The 19,291-nt window shown below is 40.7% G+C and overlaps 1 protein-coding gene across 2 annotated transcripts in view; it reads left to right on the top strand.

The window, feature by feature from the left end:
- The first annotated feature begins 1,227 nt into the window (after window positions 1–1,227).
- Window positions 1,228–19,291, top strand: part of RMDN2 (regulator of microtubule dynamics 2) — a 48,474-nt gene continuing 30,410 nt past the window's right edge. The window contains exons 1-5 of one of the 2 annotated variants that reach the window (XM_075089276.1): window positions 1,228–1,317; window positions 1,838–2,310; window positions 9,919–10,111; window positions 11,069–11,171; window positions 13,849–13,909. In XM_075089276.1, coding sequence (XP_074945377.1) covers window positions 1,856–2,310; window positions 9,919–10,111; window positions 11,069–11,171; window positions 13,849–13,909 — 812 coding nt within the window. In that variant the 5' untranslated portion in view covers window positions 1,228–1,317; window positions 1,838–1,855. Of the gene's footprint in view, window positions 1,318–1,561; window positions 2,311–9,918; window positions 10,112–11,068; window positions 11,172–13,848; window positions 13,910–19,291 lie in introns of those variants that run through there. The other variant, XM_075089277.1, reaches the window with a different exon arrangement.

Raw genomic sequence — 19,291 nt, forward strand, 5'->3', positions numbered from 1 at the left:
CTGTAACTAGGAAAACTGTAGAAACTGAAACAGTATTCATTTTTCCATCTTAACAAATTTCTACCTTCCTCTCAGGTTGCAGTTTGGTCTCACGGTAAGGCTGGTTTCATCCTCAGGTTCTTAATGCAGAATTACTTAGCAGCTGTAGATATTTTAAAGGAATTCTTTGTCTGAAGATAAACATTAGACTGATTTAAATTTGCTAATATGCAGTAAGACTGAAAATTCTTGAGTTCCTGGTACCTGTTTAAGGTACTTTTTTTTTTTGAACAGCACTTTGTTCAATTTTTAAAGGTAATTAGTATGTTTTTGAAGAACTACATTGTGTTACTTTGTTTCTGAGTGATATGGCTGAGGAAGATTCCAGCTGTTGAAGAGCAGTTTCTTTCATTGCACAGACACAGTGGTTTCCATAACGGTTTCTTTGAGCCCTCATGCTGAAGAACATGAGTTTTACGCTTTTAGATTCTGGCAGGATGTTGTGCACAGGCACCCTCCAGAAGCCTTCAGGAAGACAAATGGGCACAGCAGGTTGCCTGCGATGACCCTTCTTCCATTCAAGGCTGGGAACAAGAGGCAGACCTAGAAATACATACCATCATAAAGGAGCAAGAAGGGTCTTGTGAGCATCATTGATAAAAGCGATGTCTTCTACGGAGCACAGGAGCAATGCCTCCCACACTCTGTTAAACTCAAGTTGCTCCATGGCTTTGGGCAATCTACAACGGACTTGGGTGAAATCAGCTTTGGGCCCTTAGGTGGGGAAGAATTGCAACGACACTTTTGTGCCAGGATGGTGCCTCTTCCTGGCAGCCGGGCGGGGGTTCTCCGTGATTTTGCAGCTTCAGGTCTCCACGAACGCAGTGGAAGTACAGTATCTCTAGGGCCTAGAAGTAGCTAAGGTTAAGTTAGTGAAAACGAGTGGCCAACAGACGGAAGGGAGGCACGCAACCGGGTAAATTCCCAGCTAAGCAGCACGCTCGGGTGCTGCCTACAGTAGGTGCAGCAGCCGCCCCCGCAGCACCGCCCGGCGAGAAGCCCGCAGCCGCGGACCTCATGGCCGAAGGTCCCGGCCCCGGCCACGCCGGAGCTCCGCCCGCTCGCTCGGGGCCGCCGGGGCCACGGGGCGGGCCTGGCCCGGCCCAGCGCCCTCCTCCCCGGGGCAGCGGGCCGTCACCCGGCCAGCGGCCGCGGCGGAGGCCCGTCCCCCTCGATCCGGGTATCGCCGCCCCCTGCGCCGCGGCGGGAGAGCCGCGGGGCCGCGCCGCGCCGCGCCTGGGCCGGACCCGCTCCCGCCGCCGCCGGGCCAGCCCGCCGGTACGTAACGGGGGGACGGTGGCGGGCCTGGGGCTGGCGGCCCCCTGCCGGGGCGGGGGTGAGGGGCCGGCGGGCCCGGGGCGGCGGCGGGGGGAGCGGGACACCCCTCCCTGCGGGCGGCGCGGCGCGGCGCGGCGCGGGAGCCCCACCGCCTGACAGCTGGGCTTCCGCCGCTCTGCGCCTGCCGAAAATCCGGTTGTATGAGTTTATCGCATTAAAACAAAACAAAGGGATCTGAAGTCGCAAGAAGGTTAAAAGCGAAGGCTGCGGTCCTGCGCGGGTACCGATGCAGAAGTGGGTGCCCCTCATCGCCCCCCCTCCAAACCAACAGTCGACTTGTTTTTGCTGTCATAGCACATAGCCCGTTGTTGCAGAATCTGCTAGAGTTGTATGCTAACTTTGTGTCCGCAGGATGTGCCACTATTCTAGCCTTGCACTTTTGTGACTCAAAAGCAAAGTGAGTCGTTTGGGTAGAGTAGAAAAAACATCTTTTGCTCTGACTGTTATTGTTGTTTCACAGTTTTAGGAGAGTGCAGAAATGTCTCCCTTCGAAAATAAAGCACTGATACTGGGCATAATGGCAGGGACTGCTGGAATAAGCCTGATGCTGATTTGGTACCGTAAGATCCGAAAACCTGGTGCAGCTGTGCACGTACCTGCGTTCCTAGATGTAGGTAACAGGCTTAATTCTGTGGGCCTCCAAAATGAAGCTCCTGCTGAGCAAGGAGTAGTAATGGTTTTACATGGAAGGCAACTGCAGATGCTGGAAAAATTGAATGGCTTGCTAGTAAGTGTGGATGAACTGAAGAGAGAGGTGAAATTTCTGAAAGAAGCTATTCCAAAGCTTGAGGAGCTTGTTCGAAGTGAGCTTCAAAGGAAGAGAGATGTTCAGAGAGTTAGCCCATCACACAGAGCAACGAAGCGGAGAAAAGCTGAGGCAGCTTCTGGTGCAGCAGAAACTACCAGCTCTGAGGAGGCCGAAAGTGAAGGAGGGTGAGTCAATAATATTTTGTATATTCTACACTACACATACAGTGCAAATTGCTTCATTACCTGTGTGAAACTTTGTATTATAAACGGGAGCCCTTTTAAAGTTTTATGTATATTTTATACTTCTCTACATTCAGGGGAAGAAAAAACACAAATTCAGATTAGTAATTTTTAGATCAGAAAAAACACTGGGTGACCATCTCTCAGTCTGCACTATAGCCGAAGTTGGCTGAACACCAAGCATAACAGAGATTTTTAAGGGTGCATTTGATAACCATCTGATGCAGTATTGCTACATAGCTATGCAATGAGAGGCAAAGTTCAGAATAATGGTGTGATTTTAAAAGTGCTTCTAGTAAGAAGGTAGTTGTCTTGTGTCACTGACAGAGTTTGTGCAAATTTTTCATGATAATTGTCTTCTGTGGGCCTTAAAGATGAGTTATTACAGTGTTCTGCCTAAAGGCATTGCATGCTATGAAAGCTATGTCTGAATGCAACACCTGTACCAATGGCAGTACGTTTACGTGGATTTGGTGTTACATACACTTTCTGGTGGCTTAAAAAGTAATCGTAAGGGATTTAGGGTACTGACTCAGTAACGTAGAAAGTTCCTAGTTTTGATCACATCTTGTAGTCCCATTGTGGTTAATGGGATCTTTTATATGCATGAGTTGAGGAACATGCTGAAGGATCAGATGTACCTGGAGTCCAGGAGAAGGGCTGTATTTTTGTCTTTTCATATGTTACCTAATATATCCTCCAGTAGTAATGTAAAAATGGTGATGACATTACTATCCTGTAATTGCAACTTTGCTTTGATATAATCAGATTAGATACTTACATGCAATTTAATAAGGGTATGTTTATAGCAACTGAGTTTTTCAAACCATCTCCCCAGTGTGTTGTACATACCTGTGTAGGCAGCGTTATGTCTGTAAATTACCTATCTTAAGTCACTTTTTTTCTTTAAAGAGGTATTAATTAACTATAATATTCTGAAGACAGAACATGCTGCATATGGTAATTAATAGAACTGTATTTTTGAAGAGTTCTTCCAAATTTATTTTCAGTTTCCGTGGGCAGAATTTCTTGTTGTGTTACATCCAAACCCACATGCTTCTCAAGTCTTAGATTTGGTACTGTATTTTAAGACCTGTCAGTTCTATAATGAACCAGTTCTTTAAGTATTCAGTATTGGCAGGGGTATTCGAAGACATTCCCCCTTCATTCATAGAATTCATAGAAACATTTAAGTTCTATTAGTTTCTCAGATTGTTTTATCTGTTAGTTGGTTTGCAGAGGCCTTTATGTTACATGTAAAATAGTTGGAGACGTAGATCAGGCTAAAGGACCATTTTATGAATAATCAGGTTTACAGACACAATACAGGGGTTATTCCACACCTAGTGTTTGAGAAGATCCCACTTTCTGGTCAGGAGAGACGCGTTGCTGTTTGGGAACCAGCCAAGGAAACTTGTCTGTTCAAGTTCTTCTGTGTGACGAAGAAGCTGATGTGATGATCCAATACGAGTGATTACAGTGTGCCAGAGCTTTGAATGTGTCCTTAAGAGAGGCCTTCTCTGTCAAGTATTTTTATACAGTCAGAAGAAAGGAAGATAATTCAAGGTTATCGATAGTGTTAGTCATTTGGGTATGTGCTTTTCCAATGCTATTTTTTAATCCCTTTTGAAGAGAGGTATTTTTTTTCCTACTAATACCTTGTACTTGATGTGCTTGTTTTGCATATCTTCTTTAAATTTAACTTTGTTTCATTTAAGTAATTTTATTTTTGCATTTTTTTCTTCCTATTACAAATGGAAACAGGTGGTTAATCCTAATGTCTGTACAGTTGCAATGTGCATAGCTTTTTCTGAGGCCTTGTGTAACTTTAACGACAGTGGTGCATGTTCTATGAGAGTTTGCTGCGAGAGGAAATAACAACACACATTTTTTTCCAGTTAATGTGCATCACCACTTCGTGTGCTGTAGGTATAACACCACATGCATTGTTTTGTTCTCTTCTGTGGTAAATTCCGCACACAGTAATGCGTTTGGTTGCTATTTTGTGCACGAGAGAGCTATTTTTCTGTTCATTATGTATTAAACATTTTTTTTATTTTCTGTATTCTGTCTAAACTATATGTAACATGTTTCACTGTCTCAGCAATATTTTCATGATCTAGAAGACAGGATTTTGCTTGTGTTAGGCACTTCTGGTTTTAACTGACAAATGGGTAGATGCTGGGAATTGACAGATGAAGTAATCTTAAGAGTTTTATGGACTTGTTCTGGGTGACTACATTGGTTTCAGATTCATAAACTTCTTCCAGAAAATTTCTTAATACTACCTGTTTTTTCCGTAAAACATTTGAAGCTGGCAGTGCCTGATATGGTCCTCACTGCTTAGATCTGCTGTGGTCATATTCTCAATGTCACTGTTGGTATTCAACACCTTGGGAAGAGCAGCTTTCTATTTTGCCTTTCAAAAATTATATATTTCTGTAAGTGGAAAATTAACCACAGGCATTTAAATAAATAAGATATATTTTTTCAGATAATAACATGTAGCCTGAATGGAAGGTACACTGAATGGATGGGACGTTGACTGAGTGCTGAAGCGCCTACAGTTTCTAGTCTGTGCTTTTCTGCATTCGATTCTTAATAGTTTGTTTCAGTTTCCATCATTTCCTAGTGGAAAACCTGAATCTTTAACCTTTAAGAATGTGTAACAAGCACTCATTCATTTACAAGTACAAATTGTGTCTAGATGATCACCTGGGATGGAGAGTGTCACCTAATTCTCCTCTTTATGGTTTTAAAGCTGTTTCCTCCCTGATACAGCAGTGATGAACCATTGACATCAGTGTCATGTCTGGCGCTGGTCTTCAGCTGGCCTGGCACCCAAGCTTTTCAAATGACATTTGGCATCAGTCACCAGAAGGATTCATCACAGTAAATCCTTTTTCTACAGATGTTTTCTTTATAATTTTTCCTTGAAATAGTTTAAATATTCAGCAGGTGGAAAATTTCCCTTGCCTGCTGCCTGCGTGTCACTTCACTTATCACTTCTGCATTTCTTCATTTATTTTTGCTGCCCATTTGTTTTCAGTGCAACTCTCAGTTGAGCTAAGAATCTGGTTTGCCAAACTTTTCCTTGAAGGCTGCTTGTCGTTACTGATGGGTATTCACTCTGCCTGGTCATTCAGAGCAAGTTTGATCCAGATCAGTCTGTGACATATAATCACCTCTCTATCGAATTAGCTCTAGTGAATGAGACGGTGTTTGTGTCAGCTTGTGTTTTTTTTGAGTTGGCAGGGAGACAACAGATAATATTTGATCTGTCTGAAAGCTGAAGTGTTGTGAACAGATGCTACCTGGTTAGGCCCAGTGTCTGCCAATTTTCAGGCAACCCAACACAGTTTTTGAACCAGCAAATTGAGTTTGTACCACAGTGGTGTTTTATACTACATAGCTCATTTTTTTCTTAATGTAGGACTGGGTGTCTAGATTTACTGACCAGTTTAACCACATTGTGGTGAGTCTGCAGCACAGTTTCCATTTGTTCTTTGAACTTTGAGCAGTCCTTTGTGATCCAACTGAATCCTGTTGGTTGATCATTGCTCCTCACATTCTCACCACTGTTTTTCTCTTTTGAATAAAATATCTTGGTAATAAAGGTGAAAACAAATTGGCACTGACTGTAGACATATTTAAAGTTCTTCCATTTTCTCACATATTGGTCAATGTGTTTATCACATGTAAATACTCACTTTTCTGTTTATCATCTGATAAAACCTCTTGCAGGAAAACAACAGGTAAAATTGCAGTTGTCAGTGCTGTTATATGAAATATTTGTAAAACAAACCATAATGACTTCCTCATTTTTTGTTAATTTCCCTTTTGGATTAGTGTCACCAACCCTTTAGACCCTTGGAGTTTTTAAACTCTGTTAAAAAGAACCTCCACTTCTGTTTGTGTTAGTACTGATTGTTTTTTATAGCATTGCTCTTCATAATATGCTTTTCTAGAATAAGTAGATGTATAAGCCTTCTAACTGCTTTGTTGAAGTCAGTTATCAGGCTCTTATCATAGTTCTGTATCAGTAATATCTGTTACACTATTATTTTGTCCTTAAGTAGCTGGAAGGACTTCCTATCTTGTAGTAAAACTGGCTTCAGTTCAAATTAGTAAAATAGAGCTTACCCAAGTTGTTAGGAAAAATCCTAGCTGTTTATTTTCTAGAAGTCTGTATTGCCTCCTTAGCATGTTGTTTTCATGCTTAAAACATTTCAGCTATGATGAGGATCAGAGAGAGAGCTAGTAAGAAAGTGAATGTCACCAGAAACAAAACAGAAAAACATTCTTTGTGCCTAGTTTGTCACAGTGTTTGAAGTGAGATTTAGTGTGTTATACTTGATTATATTACCTTGCTGTCATTTTACCCCCATGACTCCTGAGCAGGGCAGCAGTTTGCCTGAGGTGCGTGACTAGTGAGGTGGGAACTCATCACAAGCCGTGAAGACCTTGGCTGTCACCTTGGTGCTTTTCCTGTGGAAAATGCTGGGAGGCAGCAATGTCAGCTCTGGAGCCAAAGGAGAAGAGACAAGGAAGAGAGGACCCTCTGAAGGCACTGTGAAGTTACTTTTCTGAGGAAAGGAAGGAAAAAATTAGAGGGATGCTGATGCATCTCGGGGGTAACTAGCATGCCCAATCTTAAGCACTAGCAATTGTTTGCACTCTCTTGGACGTTTTGGTATCAGGACACTTAATTTCTGGTCTTCCCATGAAAACAATATTCACTTCAAACCAAACTAGGAGAAGATCTTAGAGATTTTGTTTCTTTCATCTGAGAATGGCATTCTCCTCTGTTGGTTGTGTAGAAACTGCTGGCCCTTAATGTAGCTCAGCATCTTCTCATCTGCATCAGGAGGCACGGGGTTGTATGGTTTGTTGCAGCCCCGAGTAATAACAGGCGTTGCCTTACACTGAGAAAAGATGTTTACTGTTGTGTTTTCCCCTTCCCACAGGTTGTTTTATAGGTATTGTTTTGCCTTCTTTTAAGCATGCAATCAACAAGTGTATTGAAATTTATGGTATTCTTATCAAGTTTTAAGATGGTCTGCTTCACATTTAGATTCTTTGAGGATTCATAAAGCAGATAAGTAGAGGAGGTAGGAGAGAATTTCCCAGGACAGTGGAGGTGAGAGGGGAAGAAATGACCTGTCCCCTCTGCTGTTTCTCAGCTCAGATGTGGCCTGGAGATCATGTTTCTGTAGGAGAGGTGGGATGAAGAAGGGCTTGATGCAGTATGGTCTGACCTTAAAAGGTTATTCTTCCATGATATTTTATAATTAGCTCCTTATGGCTTGATATAATCTGTTAGATAGTGACCTACTTCACACTTTCTCCATTTGAGTCTCTCAGCAAATATTCTCATATGACTTAATCTGATGTCATATGAATTTGATGTTTGGCCATGATGCTTTGATACAGTGCTGGTGGAAATCTCTGCTAGGCTTGTTTAGAGTGACAGGGCTTGGCTGTCAGCCCAAGCTTGGCCTTTGTATTTTTGCTAGCATAGTCACATTTTCCAATAATCACTTTTGTCTGTTATCAAACATTGGAACAGTAGTGATTATAGAAATTTTAGCAGATGTTTATGCAGCTAAGAGAAAAATTACAACATCAACATCAACTTCCAAACACTGATTCCCTACTTTCACATCTACCTGCTTAGGTAGCATTTGATGCAGTGTCCAAATTCCTGTGACTAAGGAGTGTTATGGTTGTATGGGAATTTGAAATTGCCTTTACTGCTTAGTTGTTCCTACTTTATATTATCTAGGTTATATATATTATCTACGTTATTATATTATATTATATATTATATTATATTTTAGGTCGGTAATTGCACAAACCCTCAGTGTATTTATCTTTTTAACTGGGGGTGGGGGGTGGGGGTGGTACCCAAACTATGTGAGGAAAGGTACTTTCCAAATGTATTTCAAACCATAGGGTTATGTATTGGAGATAAAAGACTGCCCCCTGGCCCACGCCCACCCCCACCCGCCCCCCAGAATCCTTTGCATTTTTGGTCAAATTAGTGCTCTTACAAATGCAGCCCATATATGATGTAGCTCTGCACCCACTTCAAGATAACTATGGAAGAACAAGATGTTGTGGTTTTAGAGATGCTTCAGAAAACCAAAATAAATGTTTGGTGACTTATAAATAGAGACTGCAGGATACAACATAAGATGTGTCATCAACTTCAGCATCATCAAGGTTATGTAAAACAAATCTCTAGGAATCTATGAAGTTTCCCATCTCTGCTCTGCTCTATTTTGTTTTCCAGTTCGAACATGTACATGTGGTTTATGTATGTATTGTTTTATCCAAATGTATTTTTGACTCCTTTTCCCCATATTACGGGGTTAATTTTGCAGTGAAACTGTCATGCCACATCTAGCATGTCTGTAGCTTGATAAGCAGTTGTTCATTTACAGGCTGTATCTGCTCATGTGTTAGTTCTGGTCACTTCTGAAAGCACCTTATTGAAAACAGAATATTTAAAAGCCATGATTATTAACCTCCATTTATATTGCTAACATTCTGTACTGGTTATATTTCTGGAAAAAAACAAATTTTGTATATTTTGACTGTCACGGTGTACTTCAATTATTCAGTTGCTTAATGTGCATAGTACATCTCATGCTTTTCCTGCTCATAGTCACCATTTAAAAAATCTCTGAACCTGGCAGCTAATAATTTACATTATTATTTCTCATCAGAACAATATTTTCAAAGGTGGAAATGCAGAAGATTGTGCTTTTCTGTCCATTCTTAGTACAGAAGCAAAAGGCACTTTTTAAAAATAATGCCATTCAGCTGCTTCTATATGAAATTGGAGGACACTAACGTATGCTCAGCACCTGGGACAGTAAGGCCACCTGCTTATCTCTGCATGGCATTTTTGGCTTTCCTAATTATTTCTTTGTCCTTGATTGCCTTGTGCTGAGTACTTGTGCACTAAGTATAATAAATTAATATAAGCCCTCTCCCAGTTTCAGATATTCTGACCTTCAGAATGTTCAAAAGAAATAATTAAAGGAATTCATAACAGTGATGATATTGCTTATATTTAGATCTTACAAGTGTTTAACAAAACATCGTATAAGTGATTCTTATGGCAGTTACATTTTGGTTAGCAAGCTCATTCCTATTTCAGAAAACAAGGAAATTGGGGTAAATAGTTGAAGAGGCCTATTCAAGGTTACAGAACGTGTCTTAATACACATTAATGATTTAAAGTGTTCTGTATTTGAAACACAAAGACACATATTAGAAACACATGTATCTGCATTTTTTTAATGTGGTGTTAGGCAGCAGGACAGCATAATTATTTGCCTGTTATGTTTGGAATATGATTGTGCTGTCCTTTTGAAGACAAAGATATAATAATAATAATAATAAACTTGATACCACAAATACAAATTCCTTTAAGGTTGGACAATTGGAATAAATTGTGCTCTAAAATTTTAGCATTTGAATTTAACAATGCTTTAGCAATATTTTTAGAAAAGATGGTTATTAATTTCTGTAATTCTTTAGTTATCTTACAGCTCATACTGATTCTGAAGGAGAGTTTGAGGAAGAAAAGGGATGGATGAAATCACCTGATACCATTGTGAAATCAGAAGAGGAAGAGTTATTTAATCTTTTACAGCAGGTGGACAATTTGCACAAGGGTTCAGAAGATGATAAAAAGGAGGGCTTCAGACTGCTGATGGAGAAAGGTGACAAGGTATTAATGGGTAAACTTAATATTACGTTGCTATTAGCTTGTGCTTTGCACTGTTTTTGAGAACTTCCTTAATACAAGCATTAAAATGCACACAGGAATGGAAGATGACATTTCATGCATATTTTTAAAATGCAGTAACAAAGAAATATTTCAAGGTGGTGTCAATATTCATGTTGGGTGAGCATAGAAGTTTTATTATTTTACATTCCATCCAGGCGCAATAACTCTGAGGCTTTGTTTGATGTGTGTGTTCTTGCATGTGACAAAGAAATATCTTGGGCTTTTTTCTGCGTAAATGATACTTAGTTTGCTGGTTTTAGAATGGTCTATGTGAGAAAGTCCTGTGGAATTAAGTAGTAACCAGACCAAGCGCGCTCAAGAAGAGGAACTATGACCCTGTAGCCTGCTTTTACCTTTCTGGTATACTTCATGTGGATTTTTCTCTGGACTTTGCTGTGCACATACGGAACTCCTGATAAAATTTCCAAGTGGTTTGATGTGCAGTGCTTAATTCAGTGTATCAACTTCTTCTGATTTGGCAAACAATAGTTCTGATTATATTTTAATTTACACATTGAAATACCGAGGAAGGTAGATGAGATGCTAATTGTGAGTGTGTGTTGCTTATGGCATACCTAAAGAAAGTATATATCACATCATTCGGGGATCTGTTTTGCTTTTCTAGTTTACCTTTTCATTTTTTATAATAAAAGAACTTTGAAACTGATTTATTAAATAAAACCTCTTTAGTCAGCCCAGGCTATATCCAAAAGCTGTCTTCCCCTTTGGTCATGAAACATTGGTTATCTGGTTCTCCCATAAACTAAAAGTAGTACAGAAGGATGCAAAATAGCCAAAATATGCCATGTTCCGAGAACCTGCTTTAAGCATTATGAAAGGAAGCTGTTTAAGTCACATTCTGATCAGTTTAATTACTCAGCTGTCCTCTGCTTTCAGTATGAAAACTACGTGGACTTTCTTTGGAGACTTGCACGCGCTTACGGAGATCTGTTTGAGATGACTACTGATGCTGAGGAGAAGAGGAAATACGTTACTGATGGTAAGCAGAGGAAAAACGTTCATGTAGAACGCCATCTGAATGTAGTGAAACATGCTTTGAACTTTGGTTAAGTTTTTCAATCCAAGGAATTTCCAATCCAATAAATGGGAGCATTCGTACTGTAATAATAATGCTTTGTGCAATAAACTGCCACAGTATACAACTTCAGTCCATTCTTTCCTCACTGGAGAGGTCCAAAATTGGTGAAGTAGTAGTATTCTGGGTCACAGTTGAAGGCCATTGACTCTGGATGGTGCCTTAAAATCCTGTATTTTTTTGGGAATCAGATGGATACAGAATGTGAAAAAAGATGCTGTCAGCACAATTTCTTGATTACATCTTTGGGAGAGCGAGAGAAATAAATAAGTGCTAAGGCAAAGCCAGGGTTTGTTTTTCTGCTTCCCTGTGGCAAAGGAGTGCTCCTGCATATCAGCAGCCTCTTCTGTGCTGATAGTGGGGATGAAACTTTGAGTCTGGAAAAACTGTTGACCAGAAATAGAAGTCACGTGTGACAATTGATGTTGCTTCTTGGCGTCTCTCCCCAGTGTCCTGTTTGACAGCTTAACCTCAACAAGGTTCTGATTGTCTTTTTCACAGCACTTTTCTTTCTTGCTTTTAAAAGCATTGCCCTTTTGTTGTGGTTTAACTCCAGCCAGCAACCAAGCACCACCCAGCTGCTCGCTCACTCCCCCGCAGTGGGATGGGGGAGAGAATCGGAAGAGTAAAAGTGAGAAAACTCGAGGGTTGAGATAAAGACAGTTTAACAGGTGAAGCCAAAGCTGTGCGTGGAAGCAAAGCAAAACAAGGGGTTCATTCACTCCTTCCCATGGGCAGGCAGGCGTTCAGCCATCTCCAGGAAAGCAGGGCTCCATCACGCATAACTGTTACATGGGAAGACAAATGCCATCACTCTGAACGTCCCCCACTTCATTTTTCTTCCTCCCCATCCCCATTTTATATGCTGAGCATGACGTCATATGGTGTGGGATATCTCTTTGGCCCATTGGGGTCAGCTGTCCTCGCTGTGTCCCTTCCCAGCTTCTTGTGCCCCCACCCCAGCCACTCGCTGGTGGGGTGAGAAGCAGAAAAGGCCTTGACTCTGTGTAAGCACCGCTCAGCAGTGACGAAAACGTCCCTGCATTATCAACACTGTTTCCAGTACAAATCCAAAAGATAGCCCCATATTAGCTGCTATGAAGAAAATTACCTCTATCCCAGCCAAAACCAGCAGACCTTTCTTTCACTGTCTGGATGCATATTGGCTAGAGGTGCAGTTTACATTTCTTTCTTTGTTTTGGGCTTTCTTCTCTTTATTACAATAAAACCTACATCTTTTCTCCCTGTGTCACTCCCCTTCGGTCCACCCACTGTTCTTACAATAATCCTTTTTGCCTTTATTTGGGAATATTTCTCTCTATTCCTTGTTTCTCCATTGCCTCTCCATTTTTTGCTGGACAAATTCAGGTTTTATTAGTGTATTCCTAGTTTAGGCTATTCTGTCTGCTGTGACTCTTCTTCCATTTTTTATTTTTTGTTCTGTCAGCAGTGACAAAGCAGTTTTGGCTGCCCTTTGTCATCCTTCAAGGCAGTGTCATGCCTTTGTGATGTAATGACATATCCCATAGCCAACCTCAGCTTGCACAAGGTCCTTGTCCCTTTCCTTTTGTCATGTAAATACTCATAAAGACTTGCACTGTCTTAGCTACTTAATTGATATGGTCTTTGCTTTAGTAGTAGGTTGGCTTCTTTGTATAGAAATCATCCAGTGCAGTGAGGATTATGACACAAACCAGATTACAGCAGTAAACTCTGTTGTTGGATCCTTTGCTTTTACCAGTGACTCCATGTAGCCTCAGTTGATGAAAGATAATGGCAGAGCAAAAAGACAGGGAGAGATAATGATGGAATGACATTGGGTCTTAGGTGTTGAGTAACCAGCCTAGTTTGGCTCATTCTCATGAAGTGGTGGGTGGCGGCAGCCTTTTTCATCTCAGTTTTTGGAAGTGGTGCAGTGGGATTGAGGCAGCGGGGGAGCTGGCAGTAGTTCTGTGGGTTTTTTCATTCCACTGTGTTGGAGGACTGTGTATGCTGTTCTTTGCTTTTATGAAGTTAACTTGCAATACAGAAATGTCAGTGTGGTTTAATTGGTTGCAGCTGAGACTTTGCAAACAGCAAGCATCTCATCTGAACTTCTTACTGGGAGCATGGGTTTGATCAAATCACCTACTGTCATCTTTATTCAGTTAAAAGTGGAACTTAATGGAAGTCTGTGTGCTGGAAAGGAACTTCAACTAGTTCATTCCTGTACCCAAGGCAGGAAACAGCTTTGCTGGTTCTTTTGACAGGTGCTTCTTTAACCTGCTTTTAAGGGTCTTCAGTCTTGCAGACAGCACAGCCTGCTTTGACAGGCCAGTCCAATCCTTCCCTGATTTAGCTGATTCTGAATTGGATTTTAAGAGAAAATACTAAAATTGTACCCATATATATTTATATGTGTATGTATGGGTTGTAAATGGTGTAAGGCCAGGATGTTACATTGTCCATCTAAAAAACATTTACAAGAGCCGGAAGCAATTTTTTCTTTGCAGCTAGAGTATATCAAGTTGCTTTGTTCTTGGGAGTTGCCTAAAATGTGGAAGAGTACAATAAATCCTTTAATGTATTATTCCATTTATAGGAAGGATTAAAGCTGAAAAGGCTGTTCAGCTGGATGCCAGGAGTGCTGAGAGTCACCAGTGGTAAGTTCGAGAAAGTGTGCTTTTTTGCAAAGTTAGATGTATTTATCTAATCCCACAAAAAAACCAAAACCAAAACACCAAACAAACAAAAAGAAAAAAAAAGCGGGCTGTCTTTGGCTCTAAATAGTGCCCACAGCAAGTTACATTTATCATGCTGCAGTTTGACATCGATTTCATAAACTATGCATTAATATATTTTCAGAGTTTCATGGAACTCAATTATCATCAGTTGCAGCTAAAAATTACATTGAAGTATTCTGTGAAGCATTTACTATAGCATGTGAAACAACTCCATAACCATACTTCAGTATGTACCATGAAATGTAGAAAGGAGTATTTGCTTAAGCCAGTATATTATTGCTCAGAGAAGCCATAGTTTTACATTTACCTTCTCTTTCAGCACTTCACAAAATAATGTCATTTGACCTCATATTTTGTCCTTTCTTTTACTTGTAATAATCTAAATTCTAATAATAAAAAATAGACAATGAAAGCACTATGGAAGTTTCAGTTAATTTCTCAATTTCTGTTTTATCATGTCGTTTTCCTCCAAGCTTGGCACTTGGGTTAATTTTGTAGACCTTGCCAGGTCTAACCAACCCTTTGCAAATGTAAATATTTTTTATCATATCAACATTGTCAGGTAAAAGGTAATTCTGCTGAGTTCTAGCTGATTGTTTCTCACCTTACTATTTTATTAATCAATTTTACTGAGCTCCTGATTTCTTTTCTAATATTGTTAGCTTTTCCTTTCCATTTTGGTTTCTGTGTTCTTCATTAATATTGTTATTACACATGTAGGGTGGGATTTCACTTAACTTTTACATATCTAAACCAAATCCTTTTATCCCTTCACAATCTAAAAAGAAGTAGCCATTTATGGAGTGTACTTCATCTGAATCCATTTTGCCCATCTGCATTGAGGTGAGATTAATTTCTTCTGAGGTTCAGTTGACAACATCTCTTGACAAAATCTCCTGTATAAATACAACTTCACTGGCAGAAATTACGCTGATAAAAGCTCACATGTTGTTCAGGGAGATATAGGTGGTCTGCTGGACTTCAGATGTGAGATCCTGTACTGGGAGGCACATCTGGCAAGGGAAGAATTACTAGTGCAAGGAGATACACTCCAGAGGATAGCTCAGAAAGCCTATCTGAGACGTTTAAGAGGAAAATCTTATGTTTTGTAAGCTACTGGTTCTTGTAGTGGATTTCTGTATGGTTTACAGTTTTTGTCCTTTTTGTATCTGGGTTGCAAGTGAATGTGACGGTTTTATCAGTTACTGTTGAACAGTGGCTTTCTAGTGATGTGGATGGACACCACAGATTTGAATAGTTTGGTATAATATTTTTTTTTCCTGAATATTTGGTCTGCTTCTCTTTCTTTTCTGAAGTCTTTCTGACTTGATGCATAATTTTTGAAGTGTGATGCCCCATACTGGTTATGCCACTCTAACTGAGGTTCTAAGGACTGGGCAGAATGGGCTTCCATGCTCCAGACAGATATTTGTATGTTTTTGTCTAGCCTGCCAACTGTTGTTCAGTCTGTGGTTCCAGTAGATCTTTTTTCTGCTGTGCTGCTGCTGAATCAGATGGACTTGTTTTGTAACTGTACATTTCTTTTTTTCTTCCTTGGTAGAGTACTTTACACACGTTTCATTGATTTCAGACCATTTCTCAGTTTTACTGAGGCCATTTAGGTTTGTAAATGCTTGCATCCCCTTCCAGATTACAATTTTATTTTAAAAGTATTTTGTGGGCTTTTAAAATAATTGACTTCATTGATGAAATTACTGGAAGATAATGGACCCAGCACAAAACTTTGTGGAACACCTGTAACAATGCTCAGGTTCACATGATCCTGGTTCTGCAACCATCTACAGGTGATTTAAGCTAAACAATATTTCCATGGTTACATTTAGAGGAACATCAGGTAGGACAAAGTCAAAGGCCACATTAAGGTCAAGCTATATCCCATTTGTTGCATTCTTCTAATATTCCAGGCTTGTTTATTTTGTCAAAAAGAAAAATATTTTTGTTTTATACTGTTTGTTTGTGACAAACTTGCCCTGACTGTTTTGTATGCCTCTGCACTTACAGAATAATTTATCCTAGAATGCTTTCAGGTTAGGCTGATTTGTCCATAATCTCTGTCCTTTCCTTTCTTTTTTTCATAGTTAGCAACTATGTTTACCTTTTTCCTTTTGATGGGATTTTCTACATTACCCAGGAGATTTTGGTAGTCAGCTGTGTTGTTTGAGAATGGCTGATGCAAACTTATTCCGTTTATCTAACCATTATTTTACAAGTTGTCATGGTTTAACTCCAGCCAGCAACCAAGCACCACCCAGCTGCTCGCTCACTCCCCCGCAGTGGGATGGGGGAGAGAATCGGAAGAGTAAAAGTGAGAAAACTCGAGGGTTGAGATAAAGACAGTTTAACAGGTGAAGCCAAAGCTGTGCGTGGAAGCAAAGCAAAACAAGGGGTTCATTCACTCCTTCCCATGGGCAGGCAGGCGTTCAGCCATCTCCAGGAAAGCAGGGCTCCATCACGCAAAACTGTTACATGGGAAGACAAATGCCGTCACTCTGAACGTCCCCCACTTCATTTTCCTTCCTCCCCATCCCCATTTTATATGCTGAGCATGACGTCATATGGTGTGGGATATCTCTTTGGCCCATTGGGGTCAGCTGTCCTCGCTGTGTCCCTTCCCAGCTTCTTGTGCCCCCACCCCAGCCACTCGCTGGTGGGGTGAGAAGCAGAAAAGGCCTTGACTCTGTGTAAGCACCGCTCAGCAGTGACGAAAACGTCCCTGCATTATCAACACTGTTTCCAGTACAAATCCAAAAGATAGCCCCATATTAGCTGCTATGAAGAAAATTACCTCTATCCCACGCAAAACCAGCACATTATCCACCCCTTATTCAATGCTATCTATTGCATGCCCAGTTCCCATACTTTCTAATAGGTTTCAGTTAATCACCGCTGCTTCTTTTTTGGGTGATCAGTGTGACCCACTTCCTCCACATAGCAACAGTTGCATGGTGTGTAGAGGGGACCCTCCCTTTGAACATCCAGCCCAGCACCGGCAGTCGGTGTGCCAGGAGGAGCTGTGCTTCAGTACCAACCACTTACGAAGCAGCTCGAACCCCTTCATATGCTGCCAGTATCTCTTTTTCAGTTGGAGTATAGTAGGCCTCGTATCCTCTCTGTCCCCGACTCCAAAACCCTAGGGGTCAAACCTGTCTCCCCTGGCGCTTTCTGCCGGAGGCTCCAGGTAGGGCCATTCTCCCCAGCTGCGGTGTAGAGCACATCTTTTTACACCTTGTCCTGCCCAGACTGGCCCAAGGCCTACTGCATGAACTGTTGCTTGCTTAATCTGTTCAAAGGCTTATCATTGCTCAGGGCCCCATTTGAAATCATTCTTCCCTGTGTCACTTGATAAAGAGGGCTTACGATCAGACTGTAATTTGGAATATGCATTCTCCAAAACCCCACAATGTCTAAGAAAGCTCGTGTTTTCATTTTGTTCATTGGTGGAGGCATGGCTGCTATTTTGTTGATCACATCCGTTGGAATCTGATCATGTCCATCTTGGCATTTTATTCTTAAAAACTGGATCTCCTTTGTGGGTCCCTTGACCTTACTTTATTTTATGGTGCAGCTGCCTTTCAGAAGGATTTGGACTATTTTCTTCCCTTTCTCAGAAACTTCTGCTGTGTTGCCTCACACAATGATGTCATCAATATACTGCAGATGTTCCCAAGCTTCACCGTGTTCCAGTGCAGTCTGAATCAGTCCATGGCAAATGGTAGGGCTGTGTTTCCACCCCTGGGGTCGTGTGCTCATATTGTCACATTTAGGGTCAATTACTTCTAGATTTTTCAGTCGATAGAGAACACTTCACTGGAGCTGAATTAGTCTTTAAAACTATTTCCTGCCTTTCCTCTGCATCAAAAAGGGTTCCAGAACAGGGTTTTCCTGTTTTGTGGAACTGCTATAAGCTGTCTGGGAAATAGAATGTATCTTTTGTCTCTACCAGGAGAATTTAGTGGAATGGTCTCATGAGCAAACTCTTGCTAATGTAGGCCTAGAGTTCAGCTATCTTCCTTACTTTTCATATTTACTTCAGTTAAGAACAAAAAAAAATGCCATGTATCTTCTTAGTAGGTCACCTGTAGGTCACCTTTTTTTTATAAAACTGTATCATAAAACATATCAACAATAAAACTGGCCAACTTACTGATCTGAATACTGACAAGTAACCAATATTCATCTTCAAGTTAAATTTGATAAAATATATGCAGAAAGAACAGAGCAAAATATTGTTAAGTAGTCAGTCGGTTTTGGTAGTGAACTTTTGCAGCTGCAAATAATACCTGAATCCAGATTTTTGAAAATGTGTGAACACTTAATATTGTAGTTGCCAATGAGATCAAAAACCTTTTAATATTTTTGGAATGGTGACCTCTAAAAAACTGAAGTAGATGGAAACACTGGAGAGGAAAAACATAGTTGTAACCTTTTATTATTTGTGTGACCACCCTAAAGAGAGGCAGAGTAAATATTCTAAGTGACCTGTTGCTTTGCTCAGCTGCTGTCAATTATTCAAGTTGTGAAGGAACTCGCATGCAGAAGTCGGCATCAGCCAGTTGCACGTTGTCTTGTTTTTCCCAACCCTCAAACAAAATAATTTTGTGGGTCAGTGACTCCCAAATGATATCTGTGAATCTTCACAGATCGTCTTGGACCATGGGGTGTCTTTATCATCCAGATTTTAGTTGGAAGTGCTATGCGAACAGTTCAGTGCTATAGTTTCTTCAGATGGCACCGCTTTACAGCTTTACAGTTACAGAAAACACAGAATGTGGAGGTGTGTTAACAGTGCTTTTATATAAAACTAAACAATTGCTTTTAAGGTCTTCTGCAAAACAGGTGAGTTTTTATGCTTGGGGGCCTTTGTTGCCATTTTTTCTTCAAGAGTTTCGAAGAGGTCCAGAAGGCTTCTCTGCTGTTGCCCAGAACTCCACATCTCCTTTTTTGCTGAGAAGGTTTTCTTTCAGGCTTTGCAGAGAACAGAAAGGTTACTAGATGTGGCCAGTGTTCACGACATTTGCTTAGAAAGATCATTCTTTGCATTGAGCTTTGATTTGTTTGCTACAAACAAACTTAGTGCTGCCCTTAAGTGTGGGTTGTTCTATGGAACTTACCTGCTGATGGGAGTCATACAGCACATGTCCATCTCATTTAGATTGGAGTGAAGTTATCAAGTGAAAACCTAGTAGTTTTAAGTGAAGACTCCACCTGAACCACAGCTGTCCCCAAGACTTTATTCTATCACGTATATATGAGTTACACGGAAGCACAGGAACAAGTTTC

This window comes from Phalacrocorax aristotelis, chromosome 3 (genome assembly GCF_949628215.1).
Source record: "Phalacrocorax aristotelis chromosome 3, bGulAri2.1, whole genome shotgun sequence".
Lineage (NCBI taxonomy): Eukaryota > Metazoa > Chordata > Aves > Suliformes > Phalacrocoracidae > Phalacrocorax > Phalacrocorax aristotelis.